Source organism: Canis lupus, chromosome 14, assembly GCF_003254725.2.
Source record: "Canis lupus dingo isolate Sandy chromosome 14, ASM325472v2, whole genome shotgun sequence".
Taxonomy (NCBI): Eukaryota; Metazoa; Chordata; class Mammalia; order Carnivora; family Canidae; genus Canis; species Canis lupus.
In genome coordinates this window covers 34585289-34606314 of record NC_064256.1, presented here as the reverse complement: position 1 = coordinate 34606314, position 21026 = coordinate 34585289, and the positions used below count along the sequence as shown (strand labels likewise).

Genomic DNA, 21026 nt, shown 5'->3' with positions numbered 1-21026 from the left:
GACTGGAAAGCAGAATATTTTTTCTTACAGAGGTGGTCATTATAATTATATCCATACTCATACTCTTTGCCCCTAACATCCATCCATATAACACTCCAAAGATTCTTTCCTTCCCCACTTAAGTCCCTTCCTCAATACATGGAAGAGAGAAAATACACAACTTATATTTATTTGGTAGTTTGGGTTTTAGAGAATGTTTTCATATACATGATACCACTAGATCACCTAAGAGATAAATAGGACAGGAACTCTCAACCCTTTTAACAAATGAAGAGACTCTAGCTCTGAGAAATTAAGCAGTCTGTCCATGATTACAGTTATAAACCTGTAGGGCTGGGACCTGAATCTTGTTCACTATACTTTCCATTATATGCTGTTCCTTCCAGGGGAACGCTGGCCTGAACTGTCTTTCCCTGCATGTTGGGGCTTGTTACTACTTGTTTTCCATTTTAGAATCTTCAGAGGGCTCTAGATAATCAAATCTGCTTTGATTTGTCTCCTTTAGATCCCTTCAGTGGTTGATCACTCTTATCTACTCTCCTTATCTTGTCTTCTCTTCTAGATAATCCCTGAGGAGGAGCTGGGCACAAGTTGGGCGGCTACCATGGCAGTGAACACTGAAAGAAAACTTTCCTGTTTTCCTTGTTTTGGCTAATTAAGGCTATTCTTCCAATTATAATAATGACACACACAGTTCTTCCATGGCTGCTTGGCCTTCCACAGCAAAGATGGTGGTGGAGGCCTAGCTTGTCTCCTATCCCTTACTATTTGAAGACACCAACCAACTATTAATATTCATTGAAAACCTAAGTAGGTAATCAACTTATGTTGATTACCATATGGCCGATAATCACATTTATTTATTTATTTATTTTTGATAATCACATTTAATATTCAAAGTCCAAAGGATTTCTTGTCAAGAACTTTATTTGGATTATTGGAGGACAAGGCCACAACACATAAAATGCCTGATTCTGCTTTTCAGCAAGTTTTCAAAATTGTGGCTTTTATTATTACTGAACTGTAGGTTGCTGTACCTATCTGTTTCCTGCTAACACGTATAGCAAAGAAGAGACAGAGACAGAGGGAAGTTTTGAAGTCGAGGTATGGAAAGTTACAGAAACCTCTACTTGGACACTAATGGTTTCTGAGCTATATTGCAAAAGGCAAGTCAGCTAGAATCTAACCTAAAAGTGCTAATGGAAAATCATACAGGAGAAAGTAAACTTATTTTGTATTTTTCAAAATCTGTACATTTATAGTATACATCAAACGTGTTGTCAGGGCTAACAGAGGCAGAGGGGGAGAGTTTTACTACACATAGGTGTGTGAAAACCTAAACAAGAGATTTTCTAAATGCCTATTCAGTGCTGCAAGCCAGCAGAATGAAAATGTTATCACCTTTTTAAAATGCTTATCTCAGAGAAACTCCTATAGTAACAGAGAAGGATGAAGACAGTTATTACCATTAGAAATATATGTGTTTTTAAAAAAGGAAAAAGCTAAGGCTGATAGTAGCCTTGCTGATAAACTAATATTATGAGCACATCAAAGGATTCTGCTGTTAAAATTGTGCATTTTCCTTTCCCAAGGCACACTGTCATTTCTGACAAAGACAGCTTGCCCATTCCTGTGGCTATAAATCATGAAAATATGTTCACATTTATTTGACTGAATAAAATATTTTTTAAACAATAAATTAAAATATGATTTCACCAATTTTTATATAATTCTAGGAAAGTTTCTGGTAGGGGCCAAAAGAACTCTAAGGTTTTAAGCAGGTATGGAGAACTGCCTGACATTTAGTCCCTATGTTTATAGTTCCCAAAGTGTGATCCTCAGAGTCTGTGCCTCAGAATAATCTAGATGTTTGCTAAAATGTAGATTCCTGGCCCTATCTCAAATCTACAAATCTCTGGGCTAAATATGTGAGGTGAGACCTGGGTATCTGCACTTTTAACCAGCTCCTTGATTGTTAAGTTGGGAAACCACTGATGAGAGAATAGCACAAAGTTCTTTCTATCTGAGGAGGGTTCTAATAAGAGGAAGTTTTCTTTGTAAACTTCTTCCATTCAATTAGTTGATTAGATAGCCGTCTGTCACCCTGGATTCTGGAAGGCACAGTGTCTACAAGGCCAGGTATAATTTAGAGTGTCTAAGGGACAACTGTAACACAGTAATGGTAACTGGGGGCTACAGTGGGTCTCTAAGAAGGCTGGAGACTGTCGTGTTGGCAACAAATCCCATGTATTCACATTTTGCACAGCCCTGTATTCCTATTTCCCAGAGACTCTCCTTTGTCCATACTATAAAAGTATGGGTATCCCTACTTTGTCTGTAGTCTGGTTGATTGAAACTCAAATAAAAAATGATGCCAGTGACTCTAGCTCTGACAGCTTCCTATTTCTTCCTTTTTTTCAGGGTACTAGGAAATACCCATGTGATACTATTCATTAACCACTGCCCTTATATTAATAGTCCTACATATGTTCTGACAGCTAAAAATGCTTATGTCTTCAGAAATGACCCTTTTTTAATGAATTTAATGAAAAGAGATTCAGGAAGTGTCATAGGTTAGTAGTAGGAGGAGTTTTGTATTGGGGCCTTTCAATTCCCCTATATTTTAGGGTCATAAAATAACATTAAGCAAGTTACTTGTTCTGTTTATGGAAATTCTTAAGAAAGACTTAGAAAAATAATTTTACAGAAGATTCTATAAACACTTTCTACAGAACTAGTAACAATAATAACCATAATGACAATAATAATAAAAAAATCTGTTAAAGCCTCTGGCATCTTGAATTGTGGACTGTGGGCAAGTTAGGTAACTTGAGTCTTGAGTTTTTTTGCTTTGTTTTTAAATTTTTTATTTTTAAAAAGATTTTATTTATTTATTCATTCATTCATTCATTCATTCATTCATGAGAGACATAGAAAGAGAGAGAGAGAGAGAGAGAGAGAGAGAGAGGCAGAGACCTAGCTATAGGAAGCAGGCTCCATGCAAGGAGACTGATGTGGGACTCAATCCTGGACCCAGGGATCATGCCCTGAGCCAAAGGCAGACACTCAACCAAGTGAGCCACCCAGGCATCCCTTGTTTTAAATTTTTATTTAAGTAATCTCTACACCCAACATGGGGCTTGAACTCACAATCCTGAGACCGTGAGTCGCAGGCTCTTCCGAGTAATCCAGGCGCCCTGAGTTTGGAGTCTTAATTTTCCCCATCCGTAAACTGGGAATCATGTTGCACATAGTAGTTGAGAGTATTAAGTAGATAATACATTACAAATCTCTAATACTGAGTAAGGACTCAATCCAGTTTTGCTGTTATAGTGATTATTGTATGAAATAGAATGATGTCAATTATACGCATGATTGTAATTAGCATGATTTTTAGGCTGCATCATTCTTTAAGAAAATTCTTTGCTTAGTTTTTTTTTTTTTTTTTAACGATTTTACTTATTTATTCACGAGAGAGGCAGAGAGAGAGGCAGAGACACAGGCAGAAGGAGAAGCAGGCTCCCTATGGGAGCTTGATGTGGGACTCTATCCCAGGAGCCCTAGGTCATGACCTGAGCTGAAGGCAGATGCTCAACCACTGAGCCACCCAGGTGCCCTTTTTGCTTAGTTTTAAACTAAACAAATTTCAGTAGAGAAGCAGGCTCCCAATTATAAACATCCTATTTTTATATAAATGGTTGTCCTGGACTTAGACTCAGTCCTTTTGCCAGAACACCTGGTATTAGAGGTATGAATGTAGAAGGAAAGAAAAATAGAAATTTGTGAAAAACCCAACTAATGTGTTGATTCTGGAAGCACATTTCCAGGAAAAACTGGACTGCCTAATTATGCACCAATCCAAATCTTCCTCTTTATTTTTTATTTATTCATTCATTCATTCATTCATTTATTCAATAAATATTTATGGTGTGCCTGCTATGCTCCAAGCTTTTGTTTTTGGCTCTAGGGAAACATCAGTGACCAAAACAGCCTAAACCTTGCCCCTATGGAGCTTAGAGTGTATGCACTCAATAAATAAGGCAACAAAAAAGATGATCTCATGTAGTGCTAAGTGCTATACATTAAATAAAACATGGTAATGGGATAGAGAGTGATAAGGAGGATGGGTAAGGAGACTGCTTTAGCAAAAATCTCTCTAAGGAGTGGGTTTACCAGCAGAGGGCAGGATGGTAAAAATTCGGGCAGAGTTTGGAAAAGCCAAGTGTAAAGGCACAGACATGGGGACTTCAATGACAGAAATGGCAAGTGTGGGGCTAACAAGCAGTTTACAAAAATGAGTGGTGAGTGAAGGTAGACAAGAAGGCGGAGGCCCAATCTGTAGGACTTTCAGGTTAAAGTAGGGAATTTCGCTTTATTTAAATTTCAATGGGAAGTCATTACAATATTTCAATAAATTGATGGAATCAAATTTGTGTTTTAAAAGGTAAGCCTACCTACTATGTGGAGAATGGATTATAGGGAAGCAAGAATAAACACAGGGACATCAGTGAGCAGATTGCTTTGGTGGGCCAGTTATGATAGGCAAGGAGGAAAAAAAAAAAAGGGGGAGGATCCCTGGTGGCTCAGTGGTTGAGCATCTGCCTTTGGTTCAGGTCATGATCCCAGGGTCCTGGGATCAAGTCCCACATTGGGCTTCTGTGGGAAGCCTGCTTCTCCTTCTGCCTATGTCTCTGCCTCTCTCTCTCTCTGTGTGTGTCTCTCATGAATAAATAAATAAATAAAATCTTAAGGGAAAAAAAAAGATAGGCAAGGAGGTAAGGGTGAGGGTAACTTGGGTGGAGATGGTGAGAAGTATTTTGGAGGTAGAGCTCTCAGGACTTGCCATAAGTGGTAGGTGAAAGCAAGAAAAGCCCAACTTTTGGGATGAGCAAATGAATGGATGGTGGTACTATTTACTAAGATAGGGAAATGTTGGGGAAGAAAAAGAACCTTTGGGAAGAAAAAACCCTTGAGTTCTGTTTTGGACATATTAAGATATTATTAGATATCCAAGTGAGATGCCTAGCAGACAGCTCGATAAACATGTCAGAGTTGGAAATACACAGAAGAGGATTATCAGGATGCAGATGATATTTAAAACTATCAGACTGGATGACATCAGTAATGTCAATGTGTAGATGAAGAATGCTGAGCACTCTAAAGCACTCCAACATGTGGAGGTCTGACAGAAAAATAGGAGCCAGTCAAGGAAACAGAGGACGAAGAGCCAATGACAAAGAAGAAAAATCTAGAGAAGAAAATGTTTCAGGAAGGAGAGTGTCAAATGCTGCTGAGAGGTCAGATTAGGTAAATGGGAGAATGAGCAGTGGATGACTCTCTGGATGGGTGAAATGGGGGACAGTGGAAACTTTGTTAAGAAGTGGCATGATAGGAACCAAGACTTAACTGGAATGAATTTAGGAGAGATTGTGGAGATGAGAAGGTCCAGAGAACCAAAAGAGGCAACTCTGGAATTTGTTTTGCTGCAAAGGAGAGCGAAGAGCCACTGAAAGTAGGTAGAAGGAGACTCAGGGACATGAGACAGATTTCTTTCTTAGGACAGATGATTATAAAGCAAAAAGTGACAGAAAAACTAGTGTGAAGAGATGATTGCTGGAAATTGCTGGAACTCATCGTAAATAGGGACAATTATTTCTTCCACAGAGATGACAGGCATGGTAGACCATGTGGTGTCTTGGTGAGTTTGGTGATGGAAAGATGAGGTGGTTCTCTCTCTCTCTATCTCTTTTTGATAGAGCGAGAGCATGAGCAGGGAGGGGCAGAGGGATTATTTTAAGCAGACTCCGTGCTTAGCTTGGAGCCTGACACAGGGCTTGATCTCAAGACCCTGAATAACCTGAGCTAAAATCAAGAGTCGGATGTTTCACGGCTGAGTCACTTAGGTGCCCCAGGGTAGTTACCTATTGACTGCTTTGTTATGCCACTTTCAGGTAAACCCATTAGAAATTAATTTGGTTTATAACTTTTTAAAATGTATTTATTTTTTTAATTTTTTTAAAGATTTATTTAATTATATGAGAGAGAGTGAGTATCTGAGTGGAGTAAGGGGCAGAGGGAGAAAATACCCAAGCAGACTCCCACTGGGTGTAGAGCCCCATGCCACACAGGGCTCCATCTCACAAGGCATGAGATCAGGACCTGAGCTGAAACCAAGTCAGATACTTAACCGACTGAGCCACCCAGGTGTCCCTACAATGGTTTTTAAATATGAGAATTATTTTGTGAGAATTGATAAAATCATCAGACATCCTACATTAATATGAATATATTTAATTGGCTTGCCTTCTACTAATACTAAAGACAAATAACCCTGAAGAACTGAGACCCTAGGGATTTAAAGATGGCTGCAGAAAGTTCAGAGCAAAATGAGGAAAATATGTTCTGAGTCAAACATTTGGCTTGCAAACAAACTTTTGGAATACAACCAACTTTAAAGCTTGTGATTGCTTGTATCACGTAAGACCAAGGGAAAAACTTGCTAATTTAGTGCAGACTGATGAGCTGAATAAATTGCTATAAATGATTCTATATTTGGTTTCTTGTTAATCTAAGTAAATTAGTCTGTGTAATCAGAATGAGGCCCACCACTAAATGTCATATTGTGGTTTATGTGTTCATACAGGCAATATTGCACACTATTTTAAGCTGTAGGAGAACCCAGAACAATGAGCTTACAATTTCTGTTGTGATTTTGAATACAGATACTCCATTTTATTTCTGGAAATCTGCTTCCAGAAAACTGCTAAGGGGACTTATAGTCAGGTAAGATTCAGGAATACTGGGTTGGTGAACTGTAGTCTATTTACTTCTGAATGCCTAGCAAAAAAAATTCCTAGGAACTCAGTTAATATTTGATAAATAAATAAATGCATAATCACATGAATAGAAACCAAAAATTATTGCAAGTTATTCTGAAATTATTTGGCTTCAAATGACTTTTTTAAAAAACAAGATTATATTTATTTATATTTATCTGAGAGACAGAGAGGACAAGTGGGGGAGAGGGCAAAGGGAGAGAGAGCAGACTCTCTACCGAGCAGGGAGCCCAATGTGGGGCTATTTCCCAGAAATCCAGGATCACGACCTGCACCAAAAGCAGATGCTCAACTGACTGAGCCACCCAGGTGCCCTGGCTTCAAATGACTATTTCTCATTTCCTCAAATTGAATATATCCTCAAAATATAAATATGTACCATCATGGAGGAATTTAAAAAAATGTGCCCGAGTCTTGGGACGCAAACCCCAAAGGGCAGTTCCCAACATATTTTGCCAAGTGGCAGCATGTTTGGAACAGGTGTAATCTCCCAAGTCAGTATTCTGAAGAGGCTGATCCTTGCTTTGATGTATATGTTTTGGTGGGCTTGTAAAAAAACATAACATTATTTTTGGAGTCAAATATTGTATAGATTTCTCTAGCTCTAAATATTTAGCAGTGACATTTATGATACAGATTAGCAACGTTCTGTCATTTTAGGGAGACTTAGGAAGTTCAGAATTAACACTCAAAATCAATTTTTCTAATTTCGGAAGTTGAAGTTAGGTGTTCCTAGAAAGTAAAGCAACTTGTAACTATGTGAACAAAATTCCAAAATGGAAGCTCAAACAAGTGACTTGGGAAGAGGCAGCCTCATTGGAATGCCATGATCAATTTCAAATGTGACTTTTCTTTGCTTAGTAAAGAACTCAACCTCACTAATGTACAGTCTTAGTTGATAATGCCATCTCCACCCTGAGAGTTCCATGAAGTCTTACAAATTCTTGAAGGAATGGATGACAAGAAGGCATATTTTATTCCTACATTCCTACATTCTAGTAAACTGAAGTAGGGAGAAATTCATTTGCAAGTTTAACTCAGACTACCTAATACTATATTAGTATCAGTTTACTAGGTAAGACTGCACTAAGAGATATTAAATAACAAAATATTTAAAAATTTTCCCAACATGTATTTTCCATATATGTGATTTAAATGATAGATGAAGCATAAAGTAGGCATCTTTCTGGTTAATTTAAGTACTTAACCCATTTACAGGATTTAAATATTTGTGCAACTTACACGAATATGCCCTCTGGGGTTACTCGTCCAGCTTGAATTAAATAGGCTCCAAATCGAAACCCCATTGCATAGGCAAAATATAGAAAAGCATGGCTGAATGCATAGCAACTTCCAAAGATCTGTGCTTTCTTCAAAGTATTTCTGAAATGCACAAAATTTACTAAGTAATGGGACGTTATTTAGTATAGCAAGTTGATTTTAATAAATGTAGAGTAATGAATACAGAAGACTAATGTCTAATGGAATCATTTAAGGGATATACATTTTTCTAAGAATGAAAGTGAATTTTTTAAAATGAGAATTATTATAGAGAAAATAGGCAATATAATTATTCTCTCTATAGTTATATACTCTGTAGTTCAGTGTAACGAAGTTGCCTCTGCTTTCAAATGAATGGACAAAGTCTGTGAATGAACGGCTTATCAAAGACTTGAAGAGATTTGGTTTTGAAGTATTTAGAAATATTTTCTATTGTAACCTTTCACTAACATAATAAATAGTGGAAATTAAAAAGTGGTACCAACCACAAGCATGAATGTAAAAGAGTACAAAGCTATCTCTCTGATAAATACAGATAGTATCACTAAGTAAATGTGATGAGGACTAGTTTAAAATTAAGAGGAATGATGATATATATATATATATATATATTTTATTTTTTTTTTTTTTTAAGATTTTATTTTGAGAGACACACAGAGAGAGGCAGAGACACAGGCGGAGGGAGAAGCAGGCTCCATGCAGGGAGCCCGACGTGGGACTTGATCCCAGGTCTCCAGGATCCTGCCCTGAGCTGAAGGGAGGTACTAAACACCGCTGAGCCACCCGGGCTGCCCAGCATTTGTTATATATATAAAGTATATATATATATACTTACTTTCTTTCTTGAATATGTTACTTCCTCAATTTTGTTTCAGGAAAATAATGAAACTGTGCATAGTTCATAGTAATTCATAGCAATGTGAAAGGACTAAAATATTCTACATGTGCTTGCTCTCAGTTCCTTTTCTAGTCTCCTCTTGGTGAAGTCATATGAGAAATTATGATGCGCCATTATTAGGAAAGATTCCAGAGCAAACAAATCGTCTGTCAAACCACTGGAGTCTCCAAGAAGACTGCCTTTACAGGGACAACTATAGTTAGTTAATGAAGTCAGTATGAATTTACAATCACCTGTGCTGTGCCTGAAGTGTCTCCTCATATGTTTGTTCAAAGGCTTTTTCTCTTGTTAATGACACTATAGTCCGAATGTTTTCCACAGCTTCAGTTGCTATCTTATAAAATAGGACAATAAAATAAAGAAATAAAATTAGTAACAGTTAAACTCTGGTTGTGAATTCCGGTCACTTATACTGGGGGCATATAAAGAATAGTATTAAGTTTTTCTGACAAGTTTTCTTAGCTTCTTTTTTTCTTTCCCAAAAACAAGATAGGAAAATAACATTTTAGGATACTAGGCTTAAGGAAAATTTCTTTTGAAAAGATTCAACCCACTGATCTAAATTAAGTTCCTTTGGAGTCTTCACTGAATTTCTAGTTAAACTGGTTCCATAGGCAGAGAGATCAAACATTAGCATTATGTTCATATGCAATTATGCAAAGAAATTATGAGATAATTCAAGAAAACAGTAGACAGAATCGAATAAATAATTATTTGATTCAGCACAGCAATGCAAATAGCAACCAAAAACTCAGAACACTGCAGAAAAGTAATATGGGTATGGCTATTAAATGCTATATGTTATAGTTGTTTCTTTTTGATATCTGTGAACTTAAGAAGATATTTAATTTAAATATGGTTAATGAGGGATGCCTGGGTGGCTCAGAGGTTGAGCGTCTGCCTTTGACTCAGGGCGTGATCCCAGGGTCCAGGATCGAGTCCCACATCAGGCTCCTGCAGAGAACCTGCTTCTCCCTTTGCCTATGTCTCTGTGTCTCTCTCTGTCGCTAACAAAAAAAAAATCTTTAAAATTAATTAATTTATTTTAGAGACAGAATGAGAGGGAGAGAGCAAGAGAGAGTACATGAGCAGAGGGAAGGGGGCAAAGGGAAAGGGAGAGAAAGAATCATTATGCAGATTCCCTACTGAGTATGGAGCCTGACTTGGGACTCAGTCCCAACACCTCAATATTATCACCTGAGCTGAAATCAGGAGTCAGCCACTTAACTGACTGAGCCACCAAGGCCCCCCAATGCTTTTCCATATTTCTATGATTTTTGAAAAAGAAGGAACAATCACATGGGATCCAAAACAGAGGAGACTTTTGGCTTAGAGTAACTTGTTGGACATGAGAACACATGTTGACTTGAAAGATAAACTTGCTGCTTTCACATTCTATTTCTATAATGGCAGAGTAGAATGTGGGACAGAAGAAGACCTAGGTGGACATCTAGTGTTATTTAAAAAATGACTTGTGTTACAGAAGAGAACCAGATTTCTGGATAGTGGGCAGGACACCTGGATTCTGCTCTCAGTTTTGACTTTGAGTTGTTCTAAATTCTCATTAATTTCAAAGTAAGCCCAAAGAACCCTCCATTTGCAAATGCAGCATTTCTTGCATATGCTGTAGTATGCAAGAAAAATGGGTAAAAATGCTGAAACCTTGAGGAAAAAAATGAGCCAAAAAAATCTTTGTGATCATTTTTCACAATGGAGAAAAGACTAATATCAACATAGAATCCTAGAAAATAGTCTTCTGTAAAAAATCAAAAAACTAATATGGCTATTTTAAGTCTGAAAAATGAAACATTTGACGATTTGTTCAAATTTATATGTGCAACAGAAGAAGAATGAATATATTTTATTGGTCCCTATTCTAAGTTTTGGTGTTTAGTAAATACATTAAAAGCCAATAAGAAAGACACAGATTATTTGTTTGATTAGACTTACTGATGTATAGTCAGGGGTTATTCAAATAATCCCGAAAGGAAAAATCGAAGGACACATATACAACTAAAGCTCAGGATATGGGGCAGCCCTGGTGGCTCAGTGGTTTAGTGCCACCTTCAGCCCAGGGTGGGATCCTGGAGACCTGGGATCGAGTCCCATGTCGGGCTCCCTGCATGGAGCCTGCTTCTCCCTCTGCCTGTGTCTCTGCCTCTCTCTCTCTCTATGTCTCTCATGCATAAATAAATAAAAATCTTAAAAAAAGAAACCTGAATTATTAAAAAAATAAAGCTCAGGATATAAAAATTAAGATGAACAAATATATTTAATTAGGGCTCCATTAATTTGGAAGTTGTGATAATTTGCACCACAAGGAGGGCCAAACAACTTTTCACTGTCTCTGAGGCAAATATATCCTATATCCTAAATGGTTCAGTCTGTACTGGCCAAGTTCTTATTTAGTCCAAGGAAGGTGAAAAGGTCCAAGGGTCACACAAACCAGATATTGATGAGTCATATACTTGGCATCCCTATTCATTGTTCATGCTACTTATAATGTGCCAACTATGACAGTCACTGTGATATAGACCATAACTGGTATTAAAATCATTTTCAGGTTCAGAGGATGTTCACTCAAGTGATAAAAGTCCTCGAAACTATACCAGGAGAGGAACAGCTTAAAGACCTGGGGATGGAGAGAAGAGAAGAGATGACGACTTGGCATTTACATGTTGCAGCTTCCTAAAGGCTGCCATGAGAAACAGGCCTGGACCTCTGCTGAGATGAAAGCCAAGAAGGGTAGGATAGAAGGCCACCAACAAACGAAGAGACAAACACCAAAACCAAAAACTGCCTATCATCCGAAGGCTTTTCAAAGGTAGGCAGCCTGAGAAAGTAATGCACTGCTTGCCACTGGAGGAAAAGGATGGGTAAAAGATGGACCCTTGATAGAGATGTTGTACAAGGGATTCCTTCTTTGGGTAAGTGGTCGGATCAAATGACATTTCTTTCAATTCTTAGATGCTATGATACTACAGTACTAATGTCCCCTAAACCTCTAATACAATTGTTCATGAGAAACTTAAAGATAACTAAGCATTTCCCAGTAATTAAAACGCTGTTCATTTTGGTCAGTATATAGTCCTTGCTTCTAAAACCTTATTTATGCACTGTCAGTAACAGCGAATTGACTTCTATCCAGTTACTGTTATATTTCCTCTACATTTTGAAAAATAATTATAATTATTTAAGAAAAGTTAATTATTCAACAGAGAATGAGGAATCATGATGTTAGCAAGTTCTCCCATGATATGGTAATATGGCTGGCATTGAGTGCATACTGTCTTCCAGACATTATTCTAAGTATCTTGCATATAATAATGCTAAGTGTTTTGTATAATACTTAGAAAAATCTGCAAGTGGTATTATTATTATTCCCACTTTGCAGAGGAAGAAATTGAAGTCCAGAAAGGTTGATATAACTTGCTCAATTAATCCTATTACTATAGCATTATCTACACCCCATCCTAACTATGCTTTTTTTTTTTTTATTAAGATTTCATTTACTTATTCATGAGAGACACAGAGAGAAAGAGAGAGTCAGAGACACAGGCAGAGGGGGAAGCAGGCCCCACGCAGGGAGCCAGATGTGGGACTCGATCCCTGGTCTCCAGGATCAGGCCCTGGGCTGAAGGCGGTGCTAAACTGCTGAGCCGCCCGGGCTGCCCCTGTATGCATTTCAAGACACATATGCCACTTTACAAATTCCTAAGAAAGGAAGTTAGCATACTGTAAAAATGGGAACTCTCACTGTTTTCCTCTTAAAATGTTATGACGGTAACAAGTCTTTATTTTACCTTCCCAGCATGCTTAAGTTCTTGCTTATCCTTGTTGGCAAATCCAGTCATAGCTGTGGTTTCAATCATTCCTGTCAGAGCAAGTATTGGAGCAATACTCAGAATCAAGAGTGTCATCTCCCATCCATATATGAAGGAAATGATAATTGACAGTCCCATGTTAGTTGCATTTTGTGTTAAGACACCAATCCTTGAACCTGTTGCCTATAATAAGACAGATTTTGAGAAAAAAATTAATCTTAAATTTACAAGAAATCTTATTATAGGGACACCTGGGTGGCTTAGTAGTTGAGCATCTGCCTTTGGCTCAGGGTGCGATCCCGGGGTTCTGGGGTAGACTCCCACATTGGGCTTTCTGTGGGGAGCCTGCTTCTCCCTCTGCCTATGTCTCTGCCTCTCTCTGTGTGTCTCTTATGAATAAATAAATAAAATCTTTAAAAAAAAAGAATTCTTAAAGTTTCTTACAAAACAAAGCAGGCTTTTTTTAAGATTTATATTTACATTTTTACTTTGAACTTGTACTTAGAAATTAAATAATACCCATACTTAAAAAACTGTCCACTACTAAGGAGTCATTAATGCTTTGTGGGAGAGACGGGGAAGGCAAGAGCAGGGGGAGGGAGAACCAGACACCCCACTGAGCAGGGAGTCAGACATAGGGCTCGATCCCAGGACCCTGGGATCATGACCTAAGCTGAAAGCAGATGCTTGATGGACTGAGCCACCCAGCTGCCCCTGCTTTGTCTATCTTATGTTGGATGTTCCTATCATTCTCTGAATATGTCCTTACTTTCTGACCAAAAATATTCTCCAGGCTCTACCCTTGGAATCTATCATTTCTCCAAGGAGTCCTAGCTCCTTTTGGTGGATAATGTTATTTAGAAGTCAATACATGGTACTAGTTGTGATAGCCATTAATATTGTGAACAGAACTAAGGAATGTGTGTGTAAAGATGTATGCACAAGCTGAAATCTATATTTCTCTCTTTATATGAATCATGAATTCACATCAATATTTCTAATTCCAATCCAGCACCACAAAGTTATTTTCAACTTTCTTCCTTCTTATATTTGTTATCCTGTTCTGCAACAATGGGAAACCTGGCTCCCATTTTTAAAAATAGATTTATGTAATCATACTCTGCATGTAACCAATTTGATATCATGGCCCCTGCTCCTCCCCTGCGTGGACACCTTTCTTCCTCTGTTCCAGCTTGGCTTTCCCATACCTGGCTGCCACATACATGTATGTGTAACTCACCATATGCGGCCTCCAAAACCCAACCCTTTCTTCTTTTTTCGACCAAGGGGCTGGCACTCTTGGTCACTATACTGTAGTAGTGCTGAATTTAGTGATTTATAGTATTCATTAAAGTTTACACTTTGGACATCATGTCTTATATTCCATTTTCTGCATTTTATAATTGGTTTTCACTGATCAAAGGTCTAAAGCAGCATTATCAAGATATATCAAAAAGGAGTTGGAGACATCATGGTATAAGGTAACTTAAAAGAAATTATGAAAAAAATCCCTAATAAGTAGAAATATCTTTATAACTATTTTATGAGAACTGTATGTCTTATGAATCAACTTTTAGTGGGACACATGATAAGTAATCAACCAAAATGTTAAATTCCTTTAATGCTCAGATAAACAAATGAGAATCCATTTACCTAGAAAAGTAGCTATAATCAACAACTGAGTGGGGAGCCCAACACGGGGCTTGGTCCCAGGACCCCGGGATCATGACCAGAACCAAAGGCAGATGCTTGACTGACTAAGCCACCCAGGTGCCCCCAACTTTTCACTATTAAAAATAAAGATGTAAGGCACCTGGGTGGCTCAGTCAGTTAAGTGTCTGCCTTTGGTTACAGTCATGGTCCTGGATCCTGGAATTGAGTCCTGTATCAGGCTCCCCACTGGGTGCCTGCTTCTCCCTGTATGTCTCTGCCTCTCTTTGTGTCTCTCATGAATAAATAAAGAAAATCTTTAAAAAAAAAAGATGTAATAAGCATCGTTGTGCAAAATGTTTATGCTCATCTTATCTTTCCTAATGTTAAATACCTAGAATTATAGTTAAAGAGTATAAACTCTTACATTCTTGATAGATATTATCAAATTGCTTCTCTAGAAGACTATATCAGTTTTCACTAAGGTACCCTCAAATTAGTGTCATTATTAAAATAACAACAAGAAAAAGACTTGCATTCCTCAAGGCTCTGCTTTATTCCTAAAATATTTTTCTGGCTTTAGGTTCAAGATGGCATTTGCTAATCTGCTGTTTCTCTATTTCTCACTAGACTATGAAAGAAAACTTCAAAAAGCAAAAACAAGTAACAAGAGCAAACACCAAACAAACCATGAAATAATGAAAACTAAGATAAACTATTTTAAGTGTCTTAGACTATTATATTCTAAGACCTAAGAGGTTGAAATACGAATGTTATTTGCTTCTTAATGCTGACTTATACTCTGTCTCTTGAGAGTTGAAAGATGATGCTAGACATACATGATATTGTGTGTTATGGGATGAACTGTGTCACTCCCCACCACCAAATTCGTATGTTGCAGTCCTGACTTCCAGTACTTCAGAATGTCACTGTATTTGAAATGAGGTCTTTAAAGAGGTAATTAAGTTAAAACAAGGTCTCTAGTGTGAGCCCTACTTCAGTGTGACTGATGTTCTTAGAAGAAAAGGAAATTTGAATGCACACATGTGCACACACGGGAAAGACCATATGAGGAAACAGCAATAAGATAGCTGTCTACAAGTCAAGCACAGAGGATTCAAAATGAAACCAATCCTACCGACACCTTTTTCTTGGGCTTCTAACCTTCAGAACTGTGAGGAAATAAATTACTGTGGTGTAAGCCATCCAGTTTGTGGTACTTTGTTATGGCAGCCCTAGCAAATGAATACACTTACTTGTTCCTTTCCTCCCATCCCCTGCCTTTTGGTGATAGTGGTAGGATAAGAAAAATCTGAATATATTTTTTTCTGTTCCAGGAAGAATTAACAGGAAATAATAGACATCTGGCCTTGAAAAATACTACAAGAACCAAAGGAAAATAGAAAATAGGCTTAAAGACCGAGAGGATAGTGTACCTCTAGAAAGAATTTAGGACTGGAATCCAGGAAATTTAGTTAAACTTCCTTAGATTCTTTAGCAACATGCATAAAGATACAAGTTTTTCTTGGAAATTAAGAACAGGAAGTATGATTAAATAATTCTTTAGATAACAATCTATGGGAATTTGCTAAATGCAAGAGAATACAACTTTTAAAAAAAGATTTTATTTGTTTGAGAGAGAGCACACATGTGTGTGGCAGGGCAGAGCAAGAGGGAGAGAGACTGGCACTGGCCTCAGTCTCATGACCTTGAGATCATTACCTGAGCTGAAACTGAGTTGGCTGCTTAACCAGGTGTGGCATCCGGGCACCTCGAGAATATAACTTTTATAAGAATGTTTATAACATACAAAGAGGAACGGCTAGTATAAGAAAATAAATGAAAGAAAACTCAGAAGGCAATTGTAGAAATAAAATTCCATATGACAGGATTTCTGCTTCTGGTTAACATGGGGTAATAAGAAATGGATTTATTCTCCCATATGAAAAAAAGGCAGAGATGAGAAACAAACAAGGTGAATCCAAGACTGCCCTAGTTTAGCCCTTGAAAGAGCTTCCAGGCTGGAGTGTAGAGTGAGCGTACTGAGACAGAACCCAACAGACTCCCTAAATTAAGTAGACAAAACTGAGAACCTGGGCCATCTAAGAAAGCTAGGGTTTGCAGCACAAAATACCAGAGAAGAGAAAGGCACACAGAAAGAGACATCTGAATATCTGCAGAGGGAAATATAAAAATATCCAGCACCCAAAAATGTTATATTCACAAAGTGTGACATTTAGTCAAAATTTACTACATATATAAAAAAGCAAAACAGGACCCATGATGAATATAAAAATCAATCTTTTGAAATTAACCCAGAACTGACACAAATGTTAAACTTAGTAGATAACGACATTAAAATTATTTGATAACATATATTCAAAAACTTAGGAGATAAGGGACATACAAAAAAGACCCACACCAAAATTTTACAAATGCAAATTTTAGTGTCCATAGTTTTATTGGAGTATAATCATGCCCTTTCTTTACCTATTGTTGTGAGTGGCTGTCTTAGAATTATGGAGTTGAGTATTTGCTAGAGTAACCATACTGTCCTCACTGTGCAGTATCCTAACTTTGTACTGCTGCTCAGTGTGCTACAAATCTGTGATGCAGTTATAATTTGACAGCATGTTTTGTGCCACATGAACTGCTGTACTATGACATTTTATTTTACTTTTAAAAATTCATTGTATGTCCATCATCTAAAAATAAGAAAGGAAGAGATAAGTAGACTTTGAATGTCCTGCTTTTAAGGCATAGTGGACTGTGGATTACTTTTTTAATCAGATGCCACAGTGTTGTGTTTATTATGACACTATATAGTACTAAAAATATACAAAATAGGTCAACATTTCCAGACTAACACTCATAATATTCTTAATTTGTTCAGAAACTTAGAAAATTTAAAATGGAATTTCTCATTTTAGTAGAATTTTGTTTTCTTTTTTTAAAGATTTTATTTTCTTTATTTTAGAGAGAGAGTGAGAGACAGAGAGCATGAGAGAGTGGAGAATCAGAGGGAGAAGCAGACTCCCCGCTTAGTGGGGAGCTTGACACAGGATTCCAAAATCATGATCTGAGCTGAAGGCAGACAACTGATTGAGTCACCCAACCACCTCTTGGTAGAATTTCTTGATAAAACTAAAAGTGAAAATGAAGCTGAAACCAAAGTAAGTTTCTGAGTGGCTCATTCATTAGCTAAGCAAAGAAAATCATTTATGGGTAGTGAATTAATTAAATTATGTTAATTGCAGCAGTGGAAGAAATGTGTTCAGTGAGCATAAACCTATATCAGACGATTAGTCCTTTGGTGAGAACAGTTCCTCAAAAAGTTGACAACACTGCAGCAACACCAATAGTCGATCAGAAACCAGGGAAGTTTTTAAAAATAGTTTTTCCTGGCTCTTGATGGTCTGACATATGTTACTGATACTGCTTAGTTGTTGGTTTTTGAGGAGTCAATGTTGAGTTTGAAGTGATTAAAAAATGTGCTGTTCTAAAAGGTCTGTGTGGAGCACCTATAGGTGATAATATTTTCAAAGAAGTTAAATGAAAATGATGACTAATATAGTTTGAATCACAAGTAACATCAAACTTTTATACACTTTTCATGTCAAGAAGTTAAATCAGGAAATGAGGTCCTAGCTCTGGCTAGAATCCAATCAATTTATCTAGCTCTTGGAGTTAAATGAAATTTTTATGATTTCTTGGGGCAATATAATTATAGTTCTGATGAGAAGAATTCTTGGAACTAACACTGTATCTGTCAGTGGTACATCAAGCATACATCGTGGCATGAATAACACACTTTCTTGTGGAGGAAAATGAGGTAACACTTTAGGGTGATGAAAGGGGGTTGCTAAAATATACAGAAATAGGGTGCCTGCGTGGCTCAGTTGGCTGAGCATCTGCCTTTGACTCAGGTCCTGATCCCCAGGGTCCTGGGACTGAGCCTCACATCAGGTTCCCTGCTCCATGGGGAGCCTGTTTCTTCCTCTCTCTCTGTTCCTTGTCCCTTGCTCATGCTCTCTCTAATAAATAAAATCTTTTAAAAAGTACAGAAATAATACCTTGTAGTTTTGTGGAATCAAGTTTCCCAAAGAATCTCAAATGGATTTGTACCTTTAATAACACTATATATTACACAAAAAATAGTCTGTTGACAGATGTATGGCAATAAGCCATTACTTTAGGCTGAAATAGTATCAGTTAAATTGGTTGTTTTCAATTAGGTATTTTAGGAATCATGTTGTTCTATGACTTTATTTCACTAACATATTTTTCTCATGACTTTCAAAGTAGCAGAGTTTCTAAAAATGGTTAAAAGTATTTTTTGGTGTATATTTTTTGGCCATTAGTACAGGTTTCAAAGTAATATTTACTATTTTGAAGGAGCTATTTTATGAACATTTACCCTAAATCATTTGATAAAATTTAACTGAAATTACATGATGAAGAAACTGAGATGGAATATGTCTTAAGTTGGTAAGATAGGAAATATGACCTTGACTTATTATTTCCTAATTCATCTCTAGTCTAGTGTATTTTGTGAAAAAATAAATAGCAAATTGAACTGGTAAATAATTCTTCCTTCAGTAGAAAGAGTATTCATTCAAGTTATATAGGAATCTGCCTTTATATTGCAAAGCAAAGGTTGATGCGAATTACATGCTAGTAGACATAGTCTCACTCTTGGAAAACTTCTTTGCTTGTCCTACTTTTTAAATTTGACAGCTTTAAAATCTCCCATCAGTATTTCAACCATTTAATCTTTAGCTATTAGTTTTCATTCAATGAAAATGATCTGACTTGCTCAGAAATTATTATGAGACCAACATTTACAAATTGCAACAAGAAATTTTCCAGTGATCAAATGTTATTAGTCAGATGCCTGTTAATAATCAGGCTTTCAAATGTTTTCATTAATTTTTCTCAACCAGAGACAACACTATTTGTCAAAAACAACTAATGAATGTAAGGAGAGTAATGTTGATCTTTCAGTTCTAATTCATTCTTTTGGCTGAAGTAAATACTTGTTAAAAAGAGATGTCATACATGTATAATATAGTTGCTAGTAGGGATGCATATTTCACTGGAATTTTAAAAACTTTGGATGATAGGTAGGAAGAGAAAAATATCAGCAAGGTAAAGAAAAAAAATAGCAAATTTTGTGGAGTGGAGATTCAACTGGAATTATAGGGATATTTCTCCCTAAAGGAATGAACCCTGTCATTCCTAAACAGAAATTGTCATTCAGATCATTCTATTGTGCTACGGAAGATTAATGCTATGCTTATTACTTGACTATTAAGGAAATTTTATCCATCATTTTACCCCACTTATGCCAATAAAATTGATCTCAGCCCTATTTTATTTTATTTTATTTTTAAAAATATTTTATTTATTTATTCATGAGAGACACAGAGAGAGGCAGAGACACAGGCAGAGGGAGAAGCAGGCTCCATGCAGGGAGCCCGATGTGGGACTCGATCCCGGGTCTCCAGGATCACGCCCTGGGCTGAAGGCAGCGCTAAACCGCTGAGCCACCCAGGCTGCCCTCAGCCCTATTTTAAAATATAAATTATGTCTAATAAATTTAGAGCCTTGCTTTCAAATAATGAAAAGGAGTTTCAGGAAGAAATGAAGATGATGCCACTTTTCCTCTTGAGCTTTTTCTACAACATAAAATTAGTTTTGCAAGCCATTATGGATGTTTGCGAATATTCACAACTGTAACCAACTTGTTCTATTCTCTGGTAAGAAAAAATCTTTTTCTTTCTTTCTTTCTTTCTTCTTTCTTTCTTTCTTTCTTTCTTTCTTTCTTTCTTTCTTTCTTTTCTTCTTTCTTTCTTTCTTTCTTTCTTTCTTTCTTTCTTTCTTTCTTTCCTTTTTTCTTTCTTTCTCTTTCTTTTCTATATTTTTTATTGGAGTTCGATTTGCCAACATATAGTATAACACCCAGTGCTCATCCTGTCAAGTCCCCCCTCAGTGCCCATACCCAGTCACCCCATCACCCCATCCCCCTGCCTACCTCCCCTTCCATTACCCCTTGCTCGTTTCCCAGAGTTAGGAGTCTCTCATGTTCTGTCACCCTCTCTGAAAAATCTATCTTTAGAAGGAAAAACTACACTTTCTTCTTTTATTAAAACTTCTAAATTGTGTGTATGTTTTCACGTGGCTACCTTTTCTTGTCTTACTATTTAATTCTGAACTCTTTTCTCTAACTCATTCTTTGTATCTTCTTTAGTCCTCTGGCTATCCTATTACATATGGTAAATCTTTTTTTTTCCTTTTTTAATTATTATTTATATGATTATATAGTTGACATAGAATGTTACATTAGTTCCAGGTGTACAATGTAGTGATTCAATAACTTTTTTGTTGCTGTTGTTAAAAATATACAGAACTGAAAGGCTTCCTTATATCTTTCATTAAGAGCTCTCAGTTAGCCCTGAAACTTAACTGGTCTTTTTAAGGATGTGGATCATCTTAGTATAGCTTATAAATATGCACAGATACATTTGTGTGCATACA

The 21026-nt window shown here is 36.9% G+C and overlaps 1 protein-coding gene and 1 long non-coding RNA gene across 2 annotated transcripts in view; one reads left to right on the top strand and one right to left on the bottom strand.

The window, feature by feature from the left end:
* The window catches only part of LOC112670551 (uncharacterized), a 43931-nt gene extending 41634 nt beyond the window's left edge, over positions 1-2297 (top strand). The window contains exon 3 of the long non-coding RNA XR_003143024.3: positions 563-2297. This is a non-coding gene — a long non-coding RNA (uncharacterized LOC112670551). The remainder of the gene's footprint in view (positions 1-562) is intronic.
* Positions 1-21026, bottom strand: part of ABCB5 (ATP binding cassette subfamily B member 5) — a 161836-nt gene that overhangs the window by 18949 nt on the left and 121861 nt on the right. Inside the window, 3 exon segments of the mRNA XM_035698671.2 lie at positions 8079-8219; positions 9249-9349; positions 12819-13022. Of these exon segments, the coding sequence (XP_035554564.2) occupies positions 8079-8219; positions 9249-9349; positions 12819-13022 (446 nt within the window).